The sequence below is a fragment of the Carassius auratus genome, chromosome 1 (assembly GCF_003368295.1).
Source record: "Carassius auratus strain Wakin chromosome 1, ASM336829v1, whole genome shotgun sequence".
Classification (NCBI taxonomy): domain Eukaryota; kingdom Metazoa; phylum Chordata; class Actinopteri; order Cypriniformes; family Cyprinidae; genus Carassius; species Carassius auratus.
In genome coordinates, this window is record NC_039243.1 from 28,721,743 (window position 1) to 28,749,680 (window position 27,938).

Genomic DNA, 27,938 nt, shown 5'->3' on the forward strand with positions numbered 1-27,938 from the left:
AATGTACTCACGCTCAGGCCATCCAAGATGTAAATGAGTTTGTTTCTTCGTGGAAATAGAGTTGGAGAAATTTAACAATGGATGCTCTGCAGTGGATGGGTGCCGTCAGAATGAGAGTCCAAACAGCTGATAAAAACATCATTATAATCCTCAAGAAATACACAAGTCCAGTACATCAGTTAACATCTTGGGAAGCGAAAAACTGCAATATTATTATGTCCTATATATTGCTTTATGCAGTGAAAGTTTTTATTGTGTGTGTCTGAGTCAGAAGAGAAATATGCATAGATCAAGCACAGTGTCCATGTGTGTTTTTTTTTTTTTTTTGTTTTTTTTTTTTTTATGTAGGTGGATTTTCGATGGGGGTGAATTTTATTGGAGGTAGCAATATTATGCATTATGCATTATAAGTAAAAAACTAAAAATAAAAAACTAAAACAAAACTTTAAACTTTAATTTTTTTGTAACAAAAAATGTCATTTTCAGACATTAATTGATGGACTGGATTATTGTGATGTTTTTAGCAAATGTTTGGACTCTCATTCTGACGGCACCCATTCACTACAGAGGATCCATTGGTGAGCAAGCGATGTAATGCTACATTTCTCCAAATATGTTCTCATGAAGAAATGAACTCATCTTGGATGGCCTGAGGGTGACAACATTTTCAGCATTTTTTTTTTTTTTTTTTTGGTTAACTATTCATTTACTGATGAACCACTTACATTTTCTCCCATGGCACATTATTATTATTATTATTATTATTATTATTATTATTTGTATTTGTTTTGAAATCCCTTTTTATCAGAGACCCGAACTGCCTATCACCAAACCTCACACATCTTGTTCCTATAACCATCCCTGTATGTTGTTATAGGTGGCAGCTGCATGAGCCTCTTTCTACAATGTTAGACTTTGTGGTAAATCTGATTCAGGCAGCTTTTAAGACTTTGCCCTAGATGTTCTCATGTGTTCAAATGGTTATTTACAGTAATGCACGACTTGCATTATTTATACATGGGTCACTACCACAGACAGCCACTGCTTGGCACTATGGTCTTAACAATTTAGCCAAACTAAACCTCGACAAGGTTGTAATCTTCAAACCGATGCGCTCTTTATACCAAAGATTTTACTTAAGAAGTGAGATCAGAGATTGTTGGGCTTTATTTAGTAAATTAAAGCCAATATTGATTATTTTTTTCCCAGACAGATGCTCTTATGGGGTTAAATAAAGGTTCTGGCTTTTTTTCTAATTTTCTTTGTTAATGAATTGTAGCTACTCTGTAACTAAAATGTAAACCCTAGGGGAGGAAGACAGTTCTAGAAAGTGCTATTAAACATTCATCAGTTTCACTTTGGTACTGTGTTCTTTATGCTTGTTCTTTCATTTACAGTTTATTTGAAGAAATCCTAGCTGCAAACAGTGTGTTCTAACTACAGATGGAAACCAGGATATTTTGGTTGTCACATCACACTGCTAATTCTGTCCATTATTTAATTTATATATCTGCATTTTAAACATCTAAACATCAATTATATTTTGCTTTGTTACGACAGATGATCTTTCAGGACTGGTTAAGATTGTGCAAGGCTCTTGTTGCTCAAGAAACTGGGGATCTAGTTAGAATGTCAAGGTGTTCTTTATTATTCTAAAACAGAAAGCTTGCTATAGCATATAAATGTAGTTAAATGCTAATGAAGTTAGAAGTAAAGAAGACAGGAGACCAATAGTTATTTTCTTGCAATGCAATCTTCTATATGCATAAGTTTAGAACTCTAGAAATCAAACGCTATCATAATTCAGGGAACACAACTACATTTTGGAGACATGAAATTACATGCCCTAAAAAACAAGACAGGAGACCAATAGTGAGTTTTTATAGAAAATTATTTTTTTATTTTACATTGCAATGCAATCTCCTATATGCATAAGTTTAGAACTCTAGAAATCAAATGCTATCATAATTCAGGGAACACAACTACATTTTGGAGACATGAAATCGCATGCCCTAAAAAAAAAAACAAAAAAAAAAAACCTGGATTAATAAATGCCATGTCTATTTTGCTCGATCTCCTCTACAGACAGAAGTTTTTCACCTTTTACTTTTGCTAAAGTGAAAGCTAGTGAAGTCACAAAAATATGATTTGTATTAAACATGAACAAAATAAAAAATAAGATCAGAAATTAACAAGGTAAGAAATAGAAAGTAAAAAATACTCTGTATATTAGTAAGGTATTGGCACGTTTAACACGCAACTACACTAAACTATGCCAAAATGTAATATGAAAACATTGGTTCAAACAGAGTTGTATTCAATGCTACCTGTGACTATATGGATGACACCTTCACCCAATTAAAGAGGTATCTAGAATATAATATTGGGAAAATTGGATGAACTCGATGAAAAAAAAAAAAGTATATTATCTCTCTCTCTCTCTCTCTCTCTCTCTATATATATATTACTATATATATATATATATACACACATAAGCCAGTTTCCCTTGCATAGACATCTAAAAAGGACGACTACCAACACCAGTGCAAATTAGCCCAGGGCTAGTTTTAATGAAAGTCCAGGGAACCGGCCGTATGATGTATATATACACATCTCCACAATACTGAGTTTGTACTAAAAGCTAATGGAAACAGAGGAAAGGTGCTGGATCTTTTTTCGTTCTTTCTCTATACTGTGTACAAGGACAAGTACAACTCGTGAAGAGAAAAAAACTAAACAAAAACGACATTCTCATAAAATAAAAATAATAGCATTACAATATGCATGAGTAATACGTTACACTATGGATTGGGTAGCCTCATTCAATCAGATCCGACATACCATCTCTGATTAATGCATATAAGTGTGACACTAACCGTCCCAATCTACCGGTTTCATGCACGGGAACACTTCCCACAGCTAAAACCGCTTCCTCTCTAAACCGTGAACCACCATTATACTCAAGAACAACGTTTATTTCTTTAAAAACTCCACATACTCGCTGTGGGGACACCTAAAAGTGTCTGATGGGTCCCTTGAAGCTAATTTGTCTACAGCGTTTTGGTCCACATGACAGTAAACCATCAACAGAGCTACATTCATTTCCATAGAAACAGTCACCAGAGCAACAGCACTTAAACTGATCTTTCTCAACATCTCAGCTTCTCTCAATGACTTTTCCTTTACTCATGTGTAATAACAAGCTGCTCGGGCCATAAAACAGTTTTATAACTATTTTCTTTGCATAACAAGGTCACTTACTTGTACGTATGCTATTTGAATAGTTTGTATCTGTCTTGTGCGAGGCAGATATTAATGGCACGTAATGTTTGAGACAACACTAGACCGTTCTGTTTAGCTTATATAAGAGTATAAAAATACAGTAAGTCATTGTTCAATGTGACATCGCTGCCAACATTAGAGCAGGTACTGAAATGTGTCTGTGTGTGTTTTCGGACTCATTTTGTGAGGCATATACGAGGCATCTGTTTGCTACTCTGTAGCATTAGTGCTAGCCAAAATGTCTGCTTAAAAAAAAAAGACGAAAACCAAGAGGTTAACAACAAACCTTTAAAAAGAAAAAAGGCAGCTGCATGCTGTTGCCAAGTAACTGGATTCTTGTGTTGGCTGCACTTCCTTATGCACGTAACCATGAATCGTGCTTCGCTTTTCTGTGCTTCATTCAGATTCTCAACACACACACCCTGCCATCATACACCGCTTTAACACACACACAGAGTTTTTTTTTTTTAAAGGAACAGTTATTGCAGGAGGTAGTAACCAAGCTGGATGGACTGGCTACTCGGAAGTTATGTCTAAACTGTTAAAAACTATAAAACAATAGTAAAAAATGATTAGAACATACCTAAAAATAAGATCCAATCACCGACTTTAACCCTCGTCCTAACAGGCTTTTGAGTCTTCACCAGAACGCTGGCTGTATGATGCATGTAGAGTGCTGTTTCCATTGGATGTTTATCACATGACATTGTGTGCTTTTATAATGACTGATAAACTATTTCAGATCCCAACGTTTTTTAAACAAACTTACGTATTCTTTAACGGAGGAAACTGTCAGTAAGGCTGAACTGAAGTCTGGTACTGTGAACAAACATCGGCTTTTGAGCTTGGTTTGGCAATTATAGTCTCCTTCATACATTCACTCTTCCTTTTCTACCTCACACGACATCCTCATCACTCTATCATCATCATCCTACAGATCTTTACCCTAGAACAGGTCAAACACATCTATTCTTCCTCCTCTTCTTCATCATCATCTTCGTCGTGGCAGTGGGTGATCTCCTGCGGCGGCTGAGCGAACAGGTGGGGCGGTTTGATTTCGCTGATGGAGCGTGCGAGCTGGTTTCTTTTGCAGTCGGTGTCCTTGCAGTCCACACAGTGGCGGTTGCGTGTGGCCAGAGGAGACTCGATCTCTATGTCTACGTGAGTGTGCTCCACTGTGGACTCATGGGGCATCTGGGAAGGAGAGAAGAGGAGACAGAAACTGTTAAAAATGTGTATAACAGGTATGTTAAATAGGCCGCTGGGCACAGAAGAGTAGTGTGGGAGTGTATGGGTGTGTGTCCAGTAGGCGGTATTTTGCTACTCAACTTAGAAAAATGTAACAATACTAGTCTTTCCATTCAGGGCTTTTCTATTATTAGCACCAAGTACTTGTTTTGGCACTTGCAGTTATATGCCTTGTGCCCGGGTGCGGTAAGATCTCTTTGTTTTTGAAAGAAGGACTGCATAAAATAACTGTTTTCTATGTGAATATATTTGTAAAAATGTAATTGATTTCTCCAGGCTTCAGTGTCACATGATCCTTCAGAAATCAGTCTAATATGCTGATTTGCTGCTCAAGAAACATTTCTTATTACTATCAATGTTGAAAACAGCTGTGCTGCTTCAGATTTTTGTGGGAAAAAAAACATTTTGTGATTGCCAATGTTCAAAAGGGATTAAAAAGATTGTAACAATGTAAAAGTTTCTGCTGCCACTGTTTGATGCATCCTTGCTTAATAAAGGAATTAATTTTCTTTCAGAAAAAAAAAAAAAATCCTCAAAATGCACTTTTCATGTTCAAAATTGCAAAGGACATTCACGTAAACAGTTGATCTGGTGAATGTAAACAGAAACTAAAACAAAATAAAAATCACTGAAATAAAAAAAAATTCCTATGTCCTATTCCTGTCTGGCCATGTTTTTATTAATTAATTGTATTAAAAAATGTCAAAATATCTAGCCATGTTTTAAATATACATTAAAGCTACATACACCCCCCCCCCCACACACACACACAATTATTTGTAACTTTTGAAATAAATGAGTTGTTTCTGGGTAATTGAAACTGGTATCAGCTATTGTGAAGGGCTCCTCACCAGCACGTGGGCGGCTCTGAACAGGTAGCTGAAGGGGTAGTACAGCAGGTTGATGAAAGAGGCAGCGTACAGGTCAGCGTAACGCATCACCTGAGACGCAAACAGAGTCTGCCGAGAGCCACTGCGGAACAGACTTCCCATCATCCCGTAGCACATGTCCATGTCATGAGTCACTTTCTGACGATGAAGAGAAAATCACTAAATTAATACCTCAGTGTCATTTTAGTATCTTAAATAGATATATAGTGTATATTATATATATAGTCTATAAAGTTTTGTATAAAGTACTAGTTTTTGTTATTTTAGTACATCAACTTAAACTAAATTAAAATTAGATATTGACAACTAGCTGAAATAAAATGTTATTTTTTTATGAGTTTATTCCAGTTAATGTTTATTTTCAAAAAAAAAAAAAAAAATTTAAGGTGTTATTTTTTGGGGGGTTTTAGTTGACAATAATGACCCAGTAACATTTAATATATAACATCACTCTTGTAGCTTATTAATGTTGCCTACGAACAGCATATGTGATAGGCTGTCGATTACCATGCAATTAAACTTACAAGACTTATACAGTAAACTACCATTACAAGCTAATTTAGTGTAAACATATTTCTTTAGAGAATGTCATGGATGCCGTTTATAAAAACCAAATAAACCAGACTATTTCTAAACTTTAAACTCTTTAAAACGTATTGATACTTGGTAGGTCTGTGCTGTAAACTAAACTTAAAGTTCAGCAGGTTCACATCTAGTACAATCAAGATAGAACTGAAATGTTAGGAATGAGAGTGTGTGATTTAGTCTGTGTACCTTCACTCTTCTCTGGATGGTACTGATATCTGGCCTCTCATTGCTGCTGCTGTCCAAATGCCTAAAGGAAGAAAGAATGTGAGTGAGAGAAAAATAGATTTGACGGATGTAAAGAGAAAAAGAAGTTGAGAAGGGTCAGAAAAGGAGTCACTGAGTTAAAGTCTTTGCTTATCAAAACGTAAAAGGAGTATTAAAATGGACTGAAAAGAATACAACTTCTGTAAGCATAAGTGATTTTAATAATAAATGTACATTTTCCATATACCTCACACTCACACAGAACATATGGGTTATTTCTAGAAACATTAGATTAATAATCAATATATATCTATAAACACCTATAGAAGCTTTTTAATATTTTTTATTAAAAAATTTTGCTGTTCAATTTGTCAGAAGGACACTTAATTTCCCAGAATCCTCTAATTTACTGAATACTTATTATGAAGTTAATGCCAATAAGAATCAGTTTAATTTGAATAATCAACTGACAAAACCACAATACATCAAGTAACAGTCAATATGGAAGTGCCTTGTTGGTCAACTTTTTATTTAGTTTTATTCGTTTATTTAGCAGGACATTATGCATTAGTTATCCAACTCTGTTCTAGCCATTATAAACCCTATGTTATGAGTTTTACTTTCATTTTAATCTTTCGTTATTAAATCATCAGATGTGACCATTTTACAGTCATATTACGAGATAACTACTTAACCAGCTTTTACTGCTGAACCTTTAATATAATCAATTTACTCAAATTCTGAAGTCATCTAAAAACAACACAATGGACATTTTGTGAATAGTAAAATAAAAACCAGTGTTGATGGCTGTGTAGATGATCTTGTGTTGGGCTAATGTTACTTGACTCTATTAGAACTGCAATTCAGTCAAGTCCACTTCCTGTCAGCTAGCAGGGCATGGCCAATTAAATAAAAGAGAGTCCATTTCTAAATTCTGAATGTACACACACACACACTGTACACACACACATACACACACACACACCTGTGCTGAGGAAGCAACAGAGGCAGCTTTACTCACTTGTATAATTCTGCCAAGAAAACGTCCAAGCCCTGCAGTTCCTCGAACAGAGCTGTGAATGAGAGGGCAGAACCCTGTCATGACTGAGTTTCACATCTTTTTTTCCTCAGCCTTTCAAGTGTCAACATCTCATGTCACCCTCTCTTTCTCTGTGTGAGCCTTCCTTTACTGAGATTCACACTACACACATAAGCATGCTTTCACAGTGGCAGAACTGCAGCTCTATCCAGAATATTAAGTTAGTTATAGGTCACAACAGTTAAGTATTTCTTGTAGTAATGGCAATTCTTTATAAAATGGTTATCAGAAATAGGCCATTGATAATAAATACAAAACTGATCATCATCAAATGGTCCAAATGGTAATAAAATCTACATAGAATGCTTTAAACTGCCACAAAAGACTGCACAGATGAACATGTTTAGATGGGATTGTCAGCCTGTTTTCTGCAGGGTTCAGCCCCCACTTTACTTGCAGTTATACATCACCAGTGTGCTTACAGCAACAATGCTGAATCCTATTATTATGGGCACTTAAAATAAATGTCTGCGGCTTATGTTTGCGAAACAGGCCAGTGGCTTCTTTTACTGATATATGGAGACACTCACAGCTTTTGTCTGTCCACACATGCAGCTCCTGAGCCAATTCAGGAATCACCAGGAACGTCCGCCAACCCTGTCGCTTCTTGGACTTCAGAATGTCTCCAAAAATATGATCTCCGATGTACAAAATATCCTTCCCTTTTGCTCCGAGCAGGTCACACATAATATCAGAGGACCCTGGGCAGAGATTAAAACATATGTTTTGTTTTTTTTTAGAAATTAGTGGCATTTTCACATAAAATATCTATGGTATTTTCAATGCCCTGAAAAAAAAAAAAGCATTTATTTAATTACAATATTTTCCCTGTTTAACATGAGAGTCACTCTTCCAATGTGATTTTACGTCTTTGTTCTTTCAGCATTGATGTCCAATCAACAGCAATATGATATGTTATATGTTTTTCATAGTAAAATGTGTGTGTGTGTGTCCATATGAGTGTGTCATTTGCATCTTTATCAAATCATTAAATGTACCTCCGGAGTAAACAATGCCATGTTGTAAAGGTCCAGTGTATGTTCCTATTTTCAGCCGTCCTGTAGTCTGTGATGGAGAACAGACTGATTAATATTTACATGTGCAGACTGTCTGAATATTTATTGCATGCACTTCAGAGGTTCACAACCAGGGGTCAGGGCTCACTAGAGCCCCCTCGGCACACTTCAAAAGGGGTCCACAAGATGACTTAAAATAAGACAAACAAGCTTTAAAGTAAGCTAAAACAAAAAGGAGTTGTGGAGAAAACAAAAGGATAGAAAAAAAAAAAAAACTGAAATATCTTGGGTGGCCTTTGAATATTGTCTTAAATGGGTCTTGGATTCAAAAAGGCTGAGAAACACTGATCAACTTTATTAATATTACAGTATATATATATATATATATATATATATATATATATATATATATATATATATATATATATATATATATATATATATATATATATATTTTATTTTATTTTTTTCAGCACAAATATAACTCACAAAAATGTATATTGTGCCTGTCTGACTCAATTAATTACGCAAATCAGGTAATGGTGCAACTAGACCCACAAAATAAAGACAATTTTAGATGCAATTTTGCACTGCTCGTTTTTCATCTTGTTGGCTGGTTAAACTGGATTCTGGGAGTTACAGACAGATATTTGCATTAAAATATCTTAGAAGTAGCATGACTGTTCAGTGAACTCTTTAACTCTTTAATTTTGCAAAAGGAATCTGTAAAAAGGATTTTCCTCTTTAATTAGTTCTATCAGCAGACTACATTATAAATGCTCATTACTCAGCGCTGACTAACCTTCTGTTTGATCACGTTCAGCAGGATAAAACATTCCAGAATGTGCAATACTACACCTGCTGACTTTGAGATTCTGCTTCTGTTTTTGTAATACTGAGCTGTCTGATATACTCACCGTATCCACCTGTCTTAGAACAGTTCCCTCTCCAAAAAATAGAGGCTTTCGGGCATCCACTAGGATAAGGTCGAAGTATGACTGCCAAGGACGGTGTGGAGTGCCATGCTATGACACAAAATATTATTATTAGCAACAATACTGTATTTGATAGGAAACTCTTTCGAAACCTTTAAGGACAGGATAAAAAATACCTTTGGGCCATGGGAGAAGTCAAACAAGTATGTCATAATTTTCTGTAAAACAAATCCAAACAAAAAGATGATGGTTTGTATGTGTCCAAGAATGAAACAAACCAGTTGCATGTAAAATAGTCTATTGTTCTGATTCAAAACTTAGCAAGCTGCATACAGAGGGATTTTTAAGGCACAGTTCTGACACAAAGCCTTCTGAAAAGCAACGGTTATTTAAAGTGGAAATTTTATTTCTTGTTTTCTAGACATATAATTTTCTAGAAATGTTTTCTATATATAAACAGCAGTTCTTTCTGGTTCTTGTAATATGATTGGCTGAGAGCGTTTTCCAGGCATGAGATATTCTAGATGTAAAATAAATAAATAAATAAAAAGCCCTTGCTAAGACAGGAATGAAAACAGGCTGTGAGGGACAGAAGTACAGTGAGTTTAATGGGTTGTTAAACAGATCGATTATTCAGCTGATGGAATCTTTCCAAAAAACCTTTCAGTAGACAAAAACTGTTTTGAAAGTTGAAAGTTGTGAAAATGGCATGGCACATAGCCCGATTAAGGTCTATTAAAATTTCAACCAACATTTGTGTGTGGTGTGTTATTAGAGTACTGAGCTGTAAGCTTATGTAAATCAGCCAATGTAAAGCAATCCAAATCTCTCATTTGTGAGGTTACCTTAGAGGTACCATGTTTTCAATATGCAGCTAAAATATGCAGCTAACTAGGTTCTGAAACAGAGCTTATGTATGCATTTGCATCAGTAAACTAACGTCTGTGTATTTGTAGTCACTGTTGGTGGCTAAGAAAACTTTGGAGACTTCATTCATGCGGCTCAGCAGCAATGGCAACTTGGCCTTTAAATTAGAAAAGAAAAACAGTTATTCTTAAAACATACAACACAAAAACAAAGTCAGTAACTTCAAGAATAATAATAATAATAACAAAAAAACTTACATCTTTCACAACATACTTCTCTAGGTTTTCCACTGTTTTATCCTTCAATGTTCCCTGAGAAAATAAATAAAACCTTTAACAACAGAACAAGTTTATGACATGCATCAAAAACTTAAATTAGGAATCCAGTACCTACCTGTACTACTTCTATACATCTCACCATTAATCATAGCTGTCTGCTATTAATGTATACAGCAACAGTACTTTGGCATATTAATCTGACAGAAAGAGAAAGAGAGAACCTTTTTACCTTGAAATGTACCCAGTCTACAGCGTCTCGAACATCTTGGAACATGCTCTTGAAGGACATGAAGAGGTCTCCATCCTTAAAGCCTGTTTCACAGCTAAAGGTTTAGAAAAAAACAGAAGGACAACAGACTAAGAGGCCGAGCTCCAGCTCTGACACATTTTATCGACAGTCAGACATGTTTAAATGGGACAGTCTTCCCTTGTTTGAGGTTGTCCGAGCCAAACAGGAAAGCTCTCTCCCCCTAAAAGGACCAACAGGTGTTTCAGAGGACATGCATCCATACCAAAACACAAATCACAGACTATTACGGTTTAAAAGATTTCATCTAGACTAAATAGCTCTGGCGTTTTCTTTTTTTTTTTTCAGAGCATGAGTAGAATTATTTCCATTCCATTTAAAAGTTGTAATTTTAAACGTATATTTTACCTGCTTTATATGCACTATGATTAGTCATTAGCACATTAAAGTAAACGGATGATACACTATGTAATGCATGAAAATTATTCCAAGATGAACCACAGACTACAATCTGCTTGTGTCCGTTATGCCGTATTAGGATTTTCTTATCAAAACGTAACATGTTAGGTGGTGAACTGATATAGAGAGCATCAAATAGTCCTCACCCACAGTAAATAATTCTGATTATGAATCAGTGGTAAGGCTGTATGCAGTGTCCAAGGCAACAGAGAAATATAATTCACTGGAACTCCTACCTTGAATATCGATCACAGTTTGAGAAGAAGTCAACCAGGCAGGCTAAAAGGTATGTTTCTGTACAGAGAGAGAGAAACAGATAAAGAAAAAAGGAGAATATGAAAAAAAGTTCTCAAATCCAGTTTATTTTTGTATATAATTTAATTTATATATCACTGTTCACATGTTTGGGGTCAGTAATATTATTTAAAAATTATTATTATTTTGAAAGATCAATGGAAGTAAAATCATTTATAATGTTAAAAAAGATATCCATTTCAAATAAATGCTGTTCTTTTGAACTTTCTAATCATCAAAGAATTAAATAATATTAATAATAACAATTATACAAAAAAGTACAAAAAATATTAACCAGCAAATTATATTTTCAAAATTGAAAATAATAAGAAATGTTTCTTGAACAGCAAAGCAACATAGTATAATGATTTCTGAAGGATCTTGTGACATTGAAGACAGAAGTAGTGGCTGCTGAAAGTTCCACTTTACATTACAGGTATACATTAGATGAGTTTGCGAACAAACTTTGAAGTTGGCTTGTAAAAGCCTCAACTTAAAGTTTGAAGCAGTTTTAAAAGCTTGAATTTTGAAAGTTTAGATAAAAAATTTGTAAGGCATGGATAGGCAGTGGTGAAGATAATAAGTGATGGCTACTTGCTGGCCCCAAACAAACTAATCCAACCCCATGTCTCTACGACACTGTGATACAAAGATATTCATCTTGTCTTTTTTTCTAGAATGGGAATCTATGGGATCAGTTGCTAGGGTGCTTTAAATGGTTGCTAGGGTGTGGCTTGATAGCTTGTCAATGATCCTGAGAGACTGATTGATTGCCTGAGTAAAATGATTCACCCCCATGTCACTGACATTGTGATGTAGAGTTATGTTCAATGCAAAAATCCTATGCAAGCTACCTTAGTATGAACAAAGTGTGCTCAGATCCTGTTTCATGACCAAAGTATGTCTATGGGGCCACTTTTACCCCATTGCAGGGTATGTTCTCACACAGCTTGCCATTCTCTTTAAATGTGGTGACCCACATGTTTCTTTTAAATTCTCGCTCTCTGCTACGAACCGTCAAAGTTGCCCGCAATGTAGTCTATGGATTTTCTTTCATGCTATGAGAGCATCATATGCCCCAGTCACTTACAAAATTCAGTGCACACTTCTCCTCAAAAAGCCACATTACTTGACAACTTTAACATCTTTCATGGGTCTATGAAAACAGTGTGGGATGAGTTACATGCCAAAATGTAAAAAAAAAAGAAGAATAGTATATAAATAAAAAGCTTCTCAGCAAGCTGGCTAAAATATATTCAAATAGAGTTCTTTTAAATCGTAATATTTCACTATATTACTATTTTTTACATCAAATAAATGTAGCCTTAGTGAGCATAAGAGACTTATATTAGTAACATAAAAAAATACAAATACAAATTACACAAGCAGTTTTGATGAAAGTGCCTTTGAAAATGCAACAAATAATATTTTATCTTGGAAACAAAATGCACTTACCTTATTGCAGGTAAGAAGGTCTAAAACTCTCACGTAATTTAATCAGTTCAAGTGATCATTTGCTTCAAATGGAACATTCTGATAATCTAATTACATTATGTCATTCCAAAAACATGGCCTTTTTTTCAAACAAAATGGCAAACAAAATGTTGCCATAAGTTCTCATAATGTGTAATTATTATTGATCAACTTCAGTTGGATCTTTGGAAAAAATACATTTCCTGCTTTAAATGTACGGGTTACAGTTATGACCTTAAATTTCAATCCAAGCATGAATCTCTGAATCACCAAGAATTAATCACTTTATTACTCCTACTGTATGAAACATTTTTTTATAAATAATAAAACTGCACACAAATACAATTACAACCTGTTTCTGAAGACTTTATATACTGTACATGTCAGTTAGTTCTCAGGAAGCAACTCAGAAATAAAAAAAATAAAAAAACATGTTCCTCATGCACACATAAGCATTAATAATTAATTAATAAGCATCCACTGTAAATGTGTATCTGAATGGCAGCCAGTGACAGGGTTGGGTGGGACAAAGATAGAGTGCATACCTGGAAGGTTAAAGAGTGTGTTGAGGATGTAGAAGCGTTCTGTGTCATCACGCTGGATAAACTTGTTGGGATAGAGCTCTCGGGTGTCAGGGCTGGCAGTGAACACAGAAACATTACCAGCACATACTCCATAGGTTTCATCAGAGTTCAGTAACCAAAACCATCCAGGCAGGGCTTGATGGGGACCGGGATTACTCACCCTCGCAGGAAGTTAAAGCCATGGGCACAAACCAGGATGTTTCCATAAGCATCTACCTTCAGGAGGTTGCCATACATGGTGTCAAACACCAGGCCTCTGTAAAAACAATAGGAAAACTAAGGGTTAAATATGTTATTTATCCTATAAACATAATATCAAATGATAGTCTTGGTACAGACAACTGTCTCAAATATGGTCTGCAAATGAGAGTTCATTACCTTGTAGGGAAAGTGGGGTCGTAAACAAAACCGAGCAGTTCCTGCGGGTATCCAATGGAGACCAGCCGCTCCACGGTCAGATCAAAGCCCAAAGATTCATATTCAGGTGATTTGTATACTATTGATAGAGAAATATTCAGTAAGATATATTGAGCAGCCACATAAAATGAACAGACTACTATATAATTCCATTGGTTACATCCTGTACAGTCCTTTGCATAATATTATGGTCACTTTGTACTAATTAGTTCCCTAGGTTAATTAAATTGTGGCCACAATGAATTAGTACACAAGGGAATAAATTAATACAACGTGGCCATGGTTCAACTAAATCAATAATCTCTTTTGTGATCCCTAAAGTTTCCCTGCATGCCATGTGCAAAGTACAATGCTGTCATTGGGGTGGTACTCTAAAGCACAAAACCTAAATGGTACATTTTAGTTTACCACTAAATGGTACATATTATTACCTTAAAGGTGTATATTAGTACCCTTTTAAATGGTAATCTCCTAGTATTATACATTTTCCTGAAAGTGTTCGGGGCTTTGTATTTTGTAACATGCTAAAGTATTAGTTGCTCAAATAATTCTCTCATTTAATAATAACTGTTGGCACAACGATTCATATTTTTGGCTGAAATTACTGTAAAATCCCTTCAAGCCAAGATTATTCTGAAAGGGATCTCAATAACAACTGACCAAAACTAAAACAAAGATGCATACATGGCAGTGTAAGTGCTGTATTTAAAGACACTCTCTGTGATACGTGTCAACCCCAACCTTGTCCTTTCACAGAGCAAGCGAAGTGTACCAGAACATTCACATTACAAAGGCTTAGCAGGGCCATGTATGCCCTGTGATCTAATCCAGTATGAAACCGGACCCACTTGCCCTAAAATATTTAAACCCAACTAGATCCCAAGCCTCTGCAGAAGGATTTGAGTAGTATTTCAACAACAAAAGACATTTCACAAGACCTAACCACAAAATCTGTTGTTCCATCCTGACACCCAGTTGAACAAGAAATTAAAATAATACAGACATGTATAGAACAACAGCTTCAGCAAAGATAGGGTTTACTAAACTGAACACAGACACACTTAAGCTCACGTCACATGTTGTTATGGAAGACCTGGAAATGTGTTATGCTTGTTGTTAATGAGGAGGCAGGTCAAAGGGCAGAAACCCAGAAGGATCTCTTGAGAGTACGGTATGAAGAGAAGAGGAGTGCCTCAGGGTGAACTCCTAGGTCCATTGCTAATGAAGACTGAGACGTTTGACCACAACAACCTGCTTGTTTTTTTTTTTGTTGCCAGAATGCGGTTTTTCTATAATAGGCTTGTGTTTGTGCAAGTCTGAACATTGTTTGTCAAGATAAGCTCACAAAAAGGAGAAACCTTACTTTGTTACGGTCCTTGAGAACACCTTTTAGTCTGCAGTTGTTATATTTTGTGCAGTTTCCCACTTTCAGTTTCCCTCTTTCAAAGCCAAATTCTTCTTTCAAATAAATTCCTTGATGGTCACAGACAAGTGTGACACATTCGATATAACAAAAAAAGCAATGGTTCCACACATCGTCGTAGACCTTTGTTGACATTTGACCAAAATACTGTGTATACTATATATAAGCCTGAGCACTGTTTTTCTTTTTTGTTTTCACAGCTACTGATTTCTTTTTTATTTTATTAATCCATACAGACTATCATAGCCTAGTTTTCCCAGTTACAACCTAATGACATCACAATCACAATCTTTGAGTTGTATGAGACATTATAGTAAGTTGTTTGTAGGACTGCCTCCATTGAGTTTCACTATCTGTTCCAGGCTTATAAATCTACAGATGTATGACAGACAGGCTGTGGAGTAGGAGGCAGATAGAAATTAATCCCCCAGAGAACCAAGGCCAGAATTACAGGCACACACAGGCAAGCAAACCCCAACAGAGTCACTAACTCAGGCCAGATTCTTCCACCCAGATAGCAGCTGTACACAAACCCAACTGCCCCTTCCAGTTCTGTCTCTCTCTCTCTCCACCCTACGATGTTCCACGAAGCTACAGTGAAACCTATTTTGAGCCTCTTTTCCCCCTCAGTCACTATTCCCATCATCACTGTTTGCTTAACTGCATACACCAGTGTTGACCTTGGACAATGTTGGCCTTGAGCTAGCAAACTCCTGCTAGGGTGAAAATAAAATATTGTTGGCAGTTTTACAGCTGACAGTCTATACCTCATTATATGTGGCCTACAATAAGAAAGGGTAACATTTTTCAGGGGTAAAATTAGTTGACAAAAAAAAAAAATAATAATAATTATGAGGTATGCATTGTTGTGAAATACAGGCCAAACTTCAGGTTACATGACCATTTACAGTTCAAGTGAAGTAATGGAGCCTCACCTAGATTTGATCAACAATTAGCCAGCAACTAGCCAACATTAATAAATCTGTTTCTCCTTTTTCATAATAAAGCATTTTTGTATATAAAATGGGAAAAGTATACTGTCCATACCGCTTATACATAAAACACCTAAAATATCTACTTGAGATTCCTGATATATCACTATTTTAATGAACAGTTACAGTTAATGTAAATAGTTACTTTTAAGGGTGTTTACCAGGGCCGTCCTTGGGGTGCAGCTGGTGCGGTCGCACCGTTTATTCCAGACCTGTATCTCATTTATCTGTTCTGTGGCTAAAACCTTGCCTGGTGATCAGATAAGACCATTAAACTCCCTTTACAACTCTTTACAAATCTTTATCATCATCAATTTCAAGCTGACGCCAGAGAGCTTTCATCGCCAATATTACAGAAGGCAGTAAGATGACACAAGCTAAATTATGCCTTAGTCTTCTGTATGACTACAAACTAGTGTTCTACTTGTCCACTCTACAGGTGCATATCAAATTTTTTTTTTTTACAATCATGGTAAAGGTCTTATTTTGTAATAATAATAATAATAATAATAAAACTTTCTTTTATTCTAGATTCATTGCACATTCATTTATATATTAATTTTTCTTAATTATGATGGTTACGAAAATAAAAAATTCAGTATCTCAAAAAATTTTAATATTCCATTTTAAGCTTGATTAGTTTGATTAATTTTGAGTATGAATACTGGGTACCTCTTGGGCTAGTTTAGAACATGAAACCACAAATATGGGAAAGACTACTGACTTGAAAGTTGTCCAGAAGACAATCATCAATGAGGGTAAGCCACAGAAAGTCACTGCTGAAAGGGCTAGCTGTTCACAGAGTGCTGTATCAAAATATATTAATAGAAAGTTGACTGGAAGGAAAAAAAGTGTGGTACGAAAAGGTGCACAATCAACAGGGATGACCACAGCCTCAGGAAGATTGTCAGGAAGGCCAATTCAAACACTTGGGACAGCTTCACAAGGAGTGGACTGAAGCTGGAGTCAATGCATCAAGAATCACCACATACAGATGTCTTCAGGAAAAGGGCTACAGCTGTCACATTCCTAAAACTAAGCCACTCCTGAACCAGAAGAAAAAATGTCTGAAGCATTTCACCTGGGCTAAGGAGAAAAAGAACTGGACTGTTGCTCAGTGGTCCACGGTCTTCTTTTCAGATGAAAATAAATTTAGCAATTCATTTGGAAATCAAGGTCTGAAGTATGGAGGAAGTCTGGAGAGGCACATAATCCAAAGTCCAAGGTGAAGTTTCTGAAGTCACTGATGATTTGGGAAGCTGTGACGTCTGCTGGTGTTGCTCCATTTTGTTTTATCAAGTCCAAAGTCAATGCAGCCATCTACAGTCCCAGGAGATTTTGGAGCACTTTATGCTTTCATCTGCGGACAAGCTTTATGGAGATGCTGATTTCCTTTTTGCAGCAGAACTTTAGCACCTGCCTAGAGTGGTAAAACCAGCTCCAAGTGGTTTGATGACCATGATATTACTGTGCTTGATTGGCCAGCCAACTCACCTGACCTGAACCTCACAAAGAATTTCTGGGGTATTGTGAAGAGGAAGATATTAGCATCTGACAGACAATACAGAAGAGCTGGAGGCCGCTATCAAAGCAACCTGGGCTTCAATAACGCCTCAGCAGTGCCACAGGCTGATCGCCTCCATGCCACACCGCACTGAAGCGGTAATTTGTGTAAAAGGAGCCCCAACTAAGTATTGAGTGCATAATTAAACCTGCTTTGGAGATCTTGAACATTTCTGTTTTGTAAATCTTTTTTTGATTGATATTTTAGAAAATATTAAAATTTTTTGAGATACTGATTTTTTTATTTTCCTAAGCTATAAGTCATAACCATCAGAATTAAAACAAAAAACTCTTGAAATATTTCAAAGTTTTTGTGCAATGAATATAAGAAAGTTAACTTTATTTTCTAATTAAATTACAAAAAAAAAAAAACATGAAATACTATGCTATACTATACTATACTACATTTTCTGCAGCTCCAAACTTGGGCCAATAAAATTATGAAGATTCGTGTTTCTTTCTCCATACATTCCTGGATAGATTATTACATATGCATGTGTGTTCAGAATGAGGGTACGATGTCAGGTTTGAGTTCATACTGTAGCTCAGATTACCTTCAGCAAGAAAATAAAATTTGTATCATCTTGCAAGGTAAACAAACTCCCTCGACCCCTCAGTCCATTCATCAAAGCTCTCCCTAACTAACATGCTTTAGCTGCATTAAGCTGCTGGTCGACTTTGGATTTTGTCAGGTTTTTATACAACAAAATACACTAGAGATGCATGATGTTATCAGAAAGGCTTAAAATGTAAACATCAGCCTGATATGAAAAATTATGCTGATATGCCTTGCCGATAAGATGAATAACTCACATGTGCTCTGGGGGTGTTAGCAATAAGATGACGTCAGCAGTGTGTTAATTCTTGAATGAATGAATGAATGAATAACAAACTTTTGTCTGAATGGTGATTAGATTCTCTGTTTTGGATCCCTGAATTTAATCTGAGAATGCAAGTCTGGTGTGCGATAGAGTCATCATGTAGTGCACCAGCAGCGGCACGTGTGTGTGTATATATGTACAGACTTTTTTATAAGAGTTTATAATAGTTTATGCAAGATTTTCAGATTCTCTAATGCTTTAGACCATCTACAAATGTTAAATCTTCAAATAAAATGTTAAGGTTACCACTGCATCTGTCTGAAGGGAACAAAATTCAGTGATTATTTTATATTTATTTCCAAAGCTTTTAATGAACTCTTCTAAAAGAACTTCATTATTATTATTATTATTATTATTATTATTATTATTATTATTTTATCTAACAAGCAAGTTTTTGTAGAAAATGAACTGAAATTAAATATAATTTGTTTATAATCTCTGCGCAGGAGAGTTTTTTTTTGTTGTTGTTGTTTTTTAAGCAAAAGGAAATATATCAGTATTGGCATCGGTTATCGAAAAAAATGAGTTAAAAAATATAGGCAAAAATCCAATATCGTGCATCCCTAGAATACACCCTTAAATATATATATATATATATATATATATATATATATATATATATATATATATATATATATATATATATATATATATATATATATATATATAAAGATTTAATTTAATTTATTGATTTAATTTAACAATTTTTTTTTTTTTACTTTTTCCAAGTCTTTATTTGGTAACACTTTACAATACGGTTCATTAGTAAACTACTTTAGATAACATGAACTAAGCATGAACAATACTCCTACATCATTTATTAATCTTAATGTTAATTTCAGCATCTACTAATGCATTGTGAAAATTAAAAGTTGTGCTTGTTAACATTAGTTAATGCAATGTAAATAAACAAACTAAAAGTTAAGGATTATTTTTCATCAACAAAGATGATTAAATACTGTAAAAATTGTATTGGTCATTGTTTATTCTTGTTAGTTAATACATTAACAAGCATTAACTAATGGAACCTTCTTGTAAAGTGTTACTCTTTAATTTGCTAAATTTATTATAAAATCTAAAGCATTCTGAAGTTGAAATACCATTTAAACAGCATTTTATTTCTCTGCCCTGTGAAAAAAACATCTAGTGTATTCAAAGAATACGGAGGTGGTGGGTTTCATCTGTGATTTAATGGACTGTCAGGTTGAAGAGCTGTCAACACCAAGCTCAGATGGAGGGTTTGTGCCACAGCTCTGTCCACGTGCAGGGTATTATCTTGCATGCTGGTCCCAGTCACAAAGGGGATTTGGTTATGGAATGGAATAAGCAACAGGAAATATTAATCAGGGCTTGGAACATGGTCTTAAAACCCTGTATGGTTTGGTTTAATGCTTTCCAAAGCCTGGATTTAAGATCAAAAATAAATAATAACATCTATTAATACTCTATTGTAGAGCCACACAAAAAAAAAGAAAATTGGTCTCCACCAAGAGTAAAGAGTGTAAATTTGTATTAAGAGGATTGTGAATATAACATAATGGAATAAATAAAAGAGAATGAACAATTTTTATGTAATTTATTATACCTTAAATCGACAGTTGACCAAAAATAAAAATAAAAAAAATTATTTACTCACCATATCATTTCAAACATGTATGGCTTTCATTATTCTAACATAAAAGAAGATATTTTGAGAAATGTCTCCATGTTTAATTTTTTTTGACCATACAATGAAAGTCATTGTGATTTGGTATAGTTTTGAAACCCAGGACTTTTAAAACATTCTTCTTTTGCATTAAAGAAAAAACTCATACAGGTTTGGAAAGTCATGAGAGAGAAAGTAAATGAGGACGAAATTCGAATTTTGCTATCATTCTTTTGCTAAGAATGTTCAAAAGTTACTTGGTTAAAAAAAGTTGTGCTGGGCAACGATCATTTGAGATTAAAAATTGTGATTAATCGCATGATTGTCTGTGATTAATCACAAGTAATCACATTGTTATGCACAAAACTAATACTGCATTCAAAAATAGTGTATTGTGCACTTTTTTCATTTAAAAGTACTGCTATATGAACAAAGGTGCACTAACATTTGGTTTGCAAACACTTTAAACAAATAAGGGGCTTTTCAGAGGTTAAAATATTTCTTGTAAATCTTAACTTATAACATTAACGTAATTAAATTAAATATAAAACAAGCTATTTGTCACTGCCAGGACGTAAACGTTTTTATAAAAAAATATTGTACAGTTTGTTAAAGAAAAACAAGCTATGCTCAGAGTCCAGAGCCTCGATCAAACATTATAACAGACACTTTCTTATTAGAGACCTGCATGAATGCAGGACCCATCACAGTAGATTGCAGTGTGGGACAACACTTGATGAGGAGGTAGAGACTCATGTGTGCGGGAGAATAATTAGGGTGGGCTCACACTAGAGCCCCTTTCACACTGCCATTCCAGCAAATACATGGGTAAAGTGTTCCGGCAATTGTTCCCGGGTCGCTAGATTTTACACTTTCACACTGCCAGTGATGAGCCGGTATATTTGCGTGCTTTCACACACAACCCGTAAAGATCCCGTAATGACACGTGACATCAGCGCGTGACGTGTACTGTACGAGTCGAAAACGTTAGGCACGTTATACTTTCACTGAAGCAAGCAGACGATCTCTGCATCAGCGTGGAAGTGAGGAACTAACTGATCTCTGCTTCATTACAGTTTGCACATATTTTTTCGTCGCGAAGGTTGCTCTTCCTTCAAAACAGCCGGTAAAAGAGTCGCGCGATAACGCGCATCATCACTTCGACACGGCATTAGATCGAGATTTGTTCACACAGCACTCGTTCCGGGTTGAACCCGGCAATGTTACTAGGTGCCTTGACCCAGGTTCAATGACGGAATCAATCCCGGGACGTGTTTGCTTTCACACAGAAGGCAACCCGGCAATGTTCCGGCAATATCCCTGGTCCGACATGCAGTGTGAAAGGGGCTTAAGCACTCTTAACCCCTTAAAGCCTGGTTCATTTGACTAGTGTGATCATTCTGTTTAGCAGTCCCTGGCTCTGTTAGAAGAGGTAAGCAAGAGCGCGGTCCAGTTATATATAGACCAGTGAGTGTGAGTATGATACATGCTGCATGATTGCGTGAATATTTCTGAGCGGCAAAAGAGATAGATATGTAAAGCAATATATTGTGAGAGGGCCATGTGTTACCGCATCCCATACGACTCAAAATAACAAATCACAAAGTAAACAAAACAATGCACTCTACTGTGCTGAACGAGAGCGCTTCTCTGCTGTCTTCATTTGCTATCGGAAACTTATTATTTCCTTATGAAGTCGTGATTACGAGCTCATTGCATTCTTTTCTATTTAAAATAACAGTGGACAGTGGTTTGTGAATGCTGATGCTTGGCCTAAATAATTTGATCGGGATCCCCTCTTGTGACCCATGATTTAGAGCCAGAGAGCAAAGCACTTTTAAAATAATAAAAAACTGCTTTAACGAGTGATCAAATAATTATCGGTGTTAATCAATTAATGCATTTACGCGATAACGCGTTAACTTGCCCAGCCCTACTAAAGAGACATCTTAAGATTGTAAGACTATGGTATGGTTGTATATTTCCCGTTGACTGTTGTGGATTTTCCTGGACCTCTAATCTGTGGTTGCAACTTGATCAGAGGATAAGAAGCAATGTAACGTCACACTTGTAAACATTTGCACTTGGTTACAGCCAGCTGTAATGTGGAAGATGTCAACAGCTGAGTGGCCTCAGAATTTAGCTTAAGACATATTAGCTGCTGGCTATGATGCATGTAAAGAGTCATCCATTCTAACTGTCAAAAAACTGATCTGCTTTCTCAGGGCCCACAGGCTGGATTTAGTGAGAACCTTATCCACCAGCTGAGTCCCTGGGACCAAGAACAGAGAGCAAAGGGATTTCAGGAACCCAAAGCATCTGATGTTGACCATAAGAACCAAGCTCTCTCTTATTTCAGGTTCTTAGCGGACTTAAATGTCATAAATAGTTTAAGCTGTAAATATGGTTGCTTGTTAATTTTAATGGTCGTTCCAACAAACTAAGCCACTAGCCAAAAACAAACTCCAGGGTTTAGATCACATAAAATGAGGCACTTTGTGTACACGAGACATCGCCTCGATTTTCCAGATTCCAAAACTAGACGAGGAGTAGCTAAATATATCAAAGAATCCAACTGTATGTTTACCCTGAGATTCTAAGCAAGAGTGTTACTGGATCCAAGAGACACCCAGACATAAAGACAGATCTCCTGAGATTTTTCAGAAATCGGCACATTTCTAGTGCTGTAGAAGGGGGAATTGGACTGTGAACATTTAAGCGTAATCATCAAAGGAAGTAGGGAACACCTTACCTGCTAAAGTGTAGTCCATGTCAAAGCCGAAACATTTAATCTTTTCCATGGCCAGACTTCTGTTCACAAACACTCTGGGGGAAGAACGTGAAACATTCAGAGGGTGGATTTGGTTGCAATATTCTGCAATTCTCAATTCTGATTGAAAATGTAACATTTTTTTAAATAAAATAACAGAAAAAAAGTATGCTGGCATTCTCTTTTCTCAAGATAGTTACATTTCAGGGAAAAAAAGGGTTAACAGAAAGTTTCAGAAAAAAATATTACAAACTACTACAGTATGGCATTCCAAGCAATAAATAAACTCCCATCGCTGAGGCCAACATGCTAAGAGTGATCTGCATTTATTTTGCACACTGACAGCTCTATGCTTCAGTCATGCCATCTAATGCTACGATTTGAACATCACTCTCTGTGCATGCATATAATCTGATACTGACACTGCCACTGTATTCATGAAAAGATTCAAAGTTATACTATAGTCATAAATAATTTCAACAACTTAAAATAAATCCTAAACTTTTAAATAGCAGCTGAATAAATGTAAAGTAATATATTTTTACTACATTCAAAAAAATATATATAATAATCTGAAATGATCATCAGAATTGTCAAGCCTGTGTGATACATTTTACAACCCTGTAAATATGTGTAAAAAAAAAAAAAAGAGGACACCCCATTACATTTTAAAAGATATTCAACTATATATTACCGTGATCAATCCTACCTTGTTGTGGCACAACATTGGACTATATCCCATGATTCACTTTTCCAGGTAAGACCTGTGCGCTGCATTCTGAGTGGATGTCACTGCTCTAGCTGCTCTGTCAAGCCAGTTTCCCTGTTCACCCTGTTACCCCCACAGCAAACAATAGCCCCCTCTCTCTGCTTTCTTGTCATTGAATTTCTGACTTGTTGCAAAAATGATTGTGCCAGTTCTATTTCATTCTCTGTTGTTGTGCCAGTTGTTGAGTTAGAGGTTGTTTGCTTCCCTTCAAAGACATCTAGAACAATCAACAACAGCAGGAAGAACCAGGCATGTGCAGTGGCTCAGACAGAGTGTGCATCACTAGTTAGAGAGCTGGTAAACAGATTACTCATGTATCTCCAATGGATCTTCATTGTTGCCCTATTCTGTAATAGGCTACTTATACTGTACCAGAGGCATAATAAAGGGGAGGAGATGAACCTCTCATATAAAAACGAATGGAAGAGATGATGGTGAATGTAGAAATGGGAAGTCCCACCTTTCAGCTAAAAGAGCCACTTGCCTCTTTAAGTTTGTTTAGTTAGAAACATGCATGTGAAAACGATTAAGTAATGTTTGTTTGGTGATATTTTGTTGAAAATGGGGATGGACCTAAATTAATTTTTTACAGAAACCGAAACTAAGCCAACAAACCCCAAAAAACCAGTTGTAGTTAAGTTCTTCAACAACAATATTGTTGAATATTTCTGTCTCTTGATATTTCTTCTGATTTTTTTTTAAATATTGCTGTTTTAGAATCCTTATATATATAATATATATATTTAAATATTTAACATTTCTTTATTTTATTTTTTATATTAGATTTTCAATTTTTTTATTTTTTTATTTTTTTTCAGGTTCAACGGATTGGTTTTGTGAAAATTGTGTATCACTGGTTGAAATGTCATCTTGATAAACAGATTGGAAGTTTTCAAAACAGACTTACCTTAAAAGAAACATGATTTATTATTATTTATTTTTTTTACACAGCAATGAGGGTTGAGCAATTTTGTGTCATCATTATAACATCAGAACCTGTATGTTATTATTATTTTTGTTCATTTTCTACAGCTCCACCACTATGTCCCACAGAGTTAAGAAATGTGTCACTGCATATGTCACAAACCAGAAAAAAAAACACTGCCTTTGGACCTTAAATAGACCATACGTATGAACAGAGGAATCCCTGCCATGACACACGACATTTACTTTTCCTTATCTAAACCACTTATCTGTGAAATGGAACAAGGCAGTGAACTTTTGGCTTCAGTGCAGAGAAATGCAAGGTCAAAGTTCACGTAGAGTACAAAGAGTAAACTACATTCTAATACGGATGTGACCTTCGGTTGGACTAATGCCACAAGTGACGGTGTGTGCTAAAGAGGCAGATTTTTGTGAAGAATCAAATGGCACTCCTATTATCTACTGAAGATTGCATAATGCCACTGCATTGCCAATTCCATATTTGTGCATTGTACAAGCTTCTCTATGTTCCTCACATGTTCCATGTGCCCATTTTCACTATGTAGTTTAAAACAGCGCTACACTGTTTGGCCTATTATTAGGTAATTCATGTCTACATTTTAATTTATTTTAATTAACCAGAGGAGCTGCTGTCTAAATAATAGGATCTTTTCTTGACGAGTTGCTTACATTCTTAACATGACACATAAAATGTAAAAGTCTCATAGTATGGAATGCTTAGTGAAAACTAGTATAAACTCTTAGAATCAATGGGCTCTTCTAAAATGAGTGGATTGCAAACAAACGACACTTTCTCTAAATAGAAAGAATTAAGGATTACACACTAAATTCCTTTTGAGGAGATGATGTCTCTGTATTCTGACTGACAAATCTTCCTTTCTAAGCCTAGCAACCCAAACGTAGTCAGTATATAGTCAGTCTGTTCTTCTGATTTACCTGTGATAGGCCTCTCTCCTGTATTTCTTCATCGCCAGTCCATCCATGTTTGCTGGGAGATCTGCATAGTCCTGAAGGCGATCGCTCCATGATGTCGTCATCATTAAATCTCGGCTCAGAGTCTGTAAAAAGATTTAAAAGCTCAATTAAACACTTTGAGAAAAAAACTTTTTTTTTTATCTGTCTTAGGTACCGAAAGATCACATTAAAGCATGAATGCACTGAGATTTCTTAGATTGGATTAGTTATTTTCTTTAGATGTTATCATCTACTGAACAAGCCAATGCACAACTTCTGCCTGTTTATGTGCCAGCTTCGAATCTATTTGCATCAGAATCAAGAAAGACAAGAATAACGACTTGATTTGATTACCTGAGTGATTTAAAGAGATAACACTTTGACTGATTGTTTCTCATTCAAGAAAAGCCCAATAAGTTGTGAAATCTATTTAGCACTGCTGACTGAAATGATTGACAAATATTAAGTCTTCTATAACGTTTTCACAACTTCTGGGAAAGATACTATGCTTGCCAACACAAACAACCTCTGCGTTTAAAAATACTTGGTTTTTGGTATGAAAAGGGTTCAAGTACGTGAACAAAATGCAGGCGAGCAACCAGAAAACAGATAACCTGATATTTTCTACCCTCTCTTTCTGGAAAGAAGTGAAATTACATTAAGACCATTCAAACTGCCTTCATAAAGGTTGACTTGCTCAAACAAGCTGGAGACCTTAAGGGCAAAGGAAGGAGATTTTCCCACCACCCATCTGTCTATTTTGATCGTTACACTAGGAGAAAAAGGGATATGAGAGAGTAGGATTTGAACAGAACTTTAGGTGGTGCTGACATCATTCTTTTCTAACATATAAATAATAATAATAATAATAATAATAAACACTCAATCTTTTTCAAATGCATGCCCCTTAGAAAAAACAACAGAAAAAGTACACCTACTACCACAAAAAAATAAAATAAATAAAAAATAATAATACTCCAAGCAGGCAGCTTTAAAGGCTCGCTGTGGTCTATCAGGATGATTTGCATCTAAATTTGTGGGAAAACCAGAAGGAGAAAGAAGAGTTTTCTTTCTTTTGAGTGCATTTGGTCCTTGGACACGAAATAGACACACACACACACAAAAAAAAAACAAAAAAAAACAAAACCTTTTTTTGTTTATATTGGCAGGATGTTCTGCTGTCATGGGAGAAGTTGAAGGTTGATGGGTTTTTGGTAACTTTTCAGCGGGTATCTCTATATTTAGCAATATTTCACAAATACTGCAAAATAGATAACAAATATCCAAACATGGTTTGAGTCACATTTAGCTTCAAAATGTTGTGCCAAGACATAGCCTCCTTACAACATTTTACACTGGAGACACTGGAGTGGAGGCTCAAACTTAACTCTTTTAAACATCTTACCCGTGCCAGTTTGTTGACTTGCACTATTTAAGTGCTTTTTTGCACGTCATAATAAAAAAAAAGTTACATTCAGCAGCTGAAAAACAAGGACAGAGCACCCGAGGACGTTTGGAGAGCTGGCTGGTAAGCAGCCACAGAATTTCCCACGAAAATGGCTCAAACTGAGACTGACACTCCAGCAGACTCAGACAGTTTTGATGTATAAAGGATGAATTAACATCCAATATCCACTGTGTTCGGTCTCGAGTCTAATATCTTGTTTATTTACGTTCGTGTCAAATATATTTCCACTGGAGGTCGTCAGTCACTGGCTGAATACACACAGCGCTGTGGTAAACATCATTGTGAGCTTCGCACAAAACATCAAACATCACCGACCTTTTCAAGCTGAAGACAGTCAAACAGACACGCAAACAAACATACCACTGGCACTAACAACAAAAACAGCTAACGGTAACCTTATAAGTTCAACCCTATTCGTTCACTTACCTTCCGTCAATACACAAAGGCTCAAGTGCACAGGCAGCGCTGTAAACACTTCGGGAAATATCAGTAAGACAGAATGCACTGCTGTACTCGAGTGAAGCTGCGACTCTTACTGTTAATGTGAATTAAAAGCTCGTCATAACCGAGCTGTAAGTTGTTGAGGGGCAGGACTGGGCGGGGCCAGAGGAGGCGGAGCAAAATCTGTCATCACATAAGACACGGAG

General features: G+C 35.8%; 1 protein-coding gene across 2 annotated transcripts; it reads right to left on the minus strand.

Moving 5' to 3' along the window:
- Positions 1-1,873: 1,873 nt before the first annotated feature.
- LOC113106439 (cytosolic purine 5'-nucleotidase-like) lies at positions 1,874-27,898 on the minus strand. Of its 2 annotated transcripts, XM_026268371.1 has the most exons (19): positions 27,718-27,898; positions 25,806-25,927; positions 23,138-23,211; positions 13,843-13,960; positions 13,625-13,720; positions 13,426-13,517; positions 11,350-11,407; positions 10,827-10,877; positions 10,637-10,730; positions 10,387-10,440; positions 10,203-10,286; positions 9,439-9,480; positions 9,245-9,352; positions 8,310-8,376; positions 7,842-8,012; positions 7,234-7,285; positions 6,195-6,255; positions 5,382-5,558; positions 1,874-4,476 (listed from the first exon to the last, which is right to left on the minus strand). In XM_026268371.1, the coding sequence occupies exons 2-19, from the start codon at positions 25,907-25,909 to the stop codon at positions 4,249-4,251; spliced, it is 1,731 nt and encodes a 576-aa protein (XP_026124156.1). In that variant the 5' UTR covers positions 25,910-25,927; positions 27,718-27,898; the 3' UTR covers positions 1,874-4,248. The 2 variants fall into 2 exon arrangements, with proteins under 2 accessions (XP_026124156.1, XP_026124148.1); XM_026268363.1 differs by lacking the exon at positions 10,827-10,877.
- Positions 27,899-27,938: the final 40 nt, after the last annotated feature.

Coding starts and splice junctions, on each gene's coding strand:
- LOC113106439 (XM_026268371.1), bottom strand. CDS start 25,909: ATGATGACGACATCATGGAGCGATCGCCTTCAGGACTATGCAGATCTC. Junction 23,212..25,805: donor AGGAGAGAGGCCTATCACAG/GTAAATCAGAAG, acceptor TTCTTCCCCCAG/AGTGTTTGTGAACAGAAGTC. Junction 10,441..10,636: donor TAGACTGGGTACATTTCAAG/GTAAAAAGGTTC, acceptor TTATTTTCTCAG/GGAACATTGAAGGATAAAAC.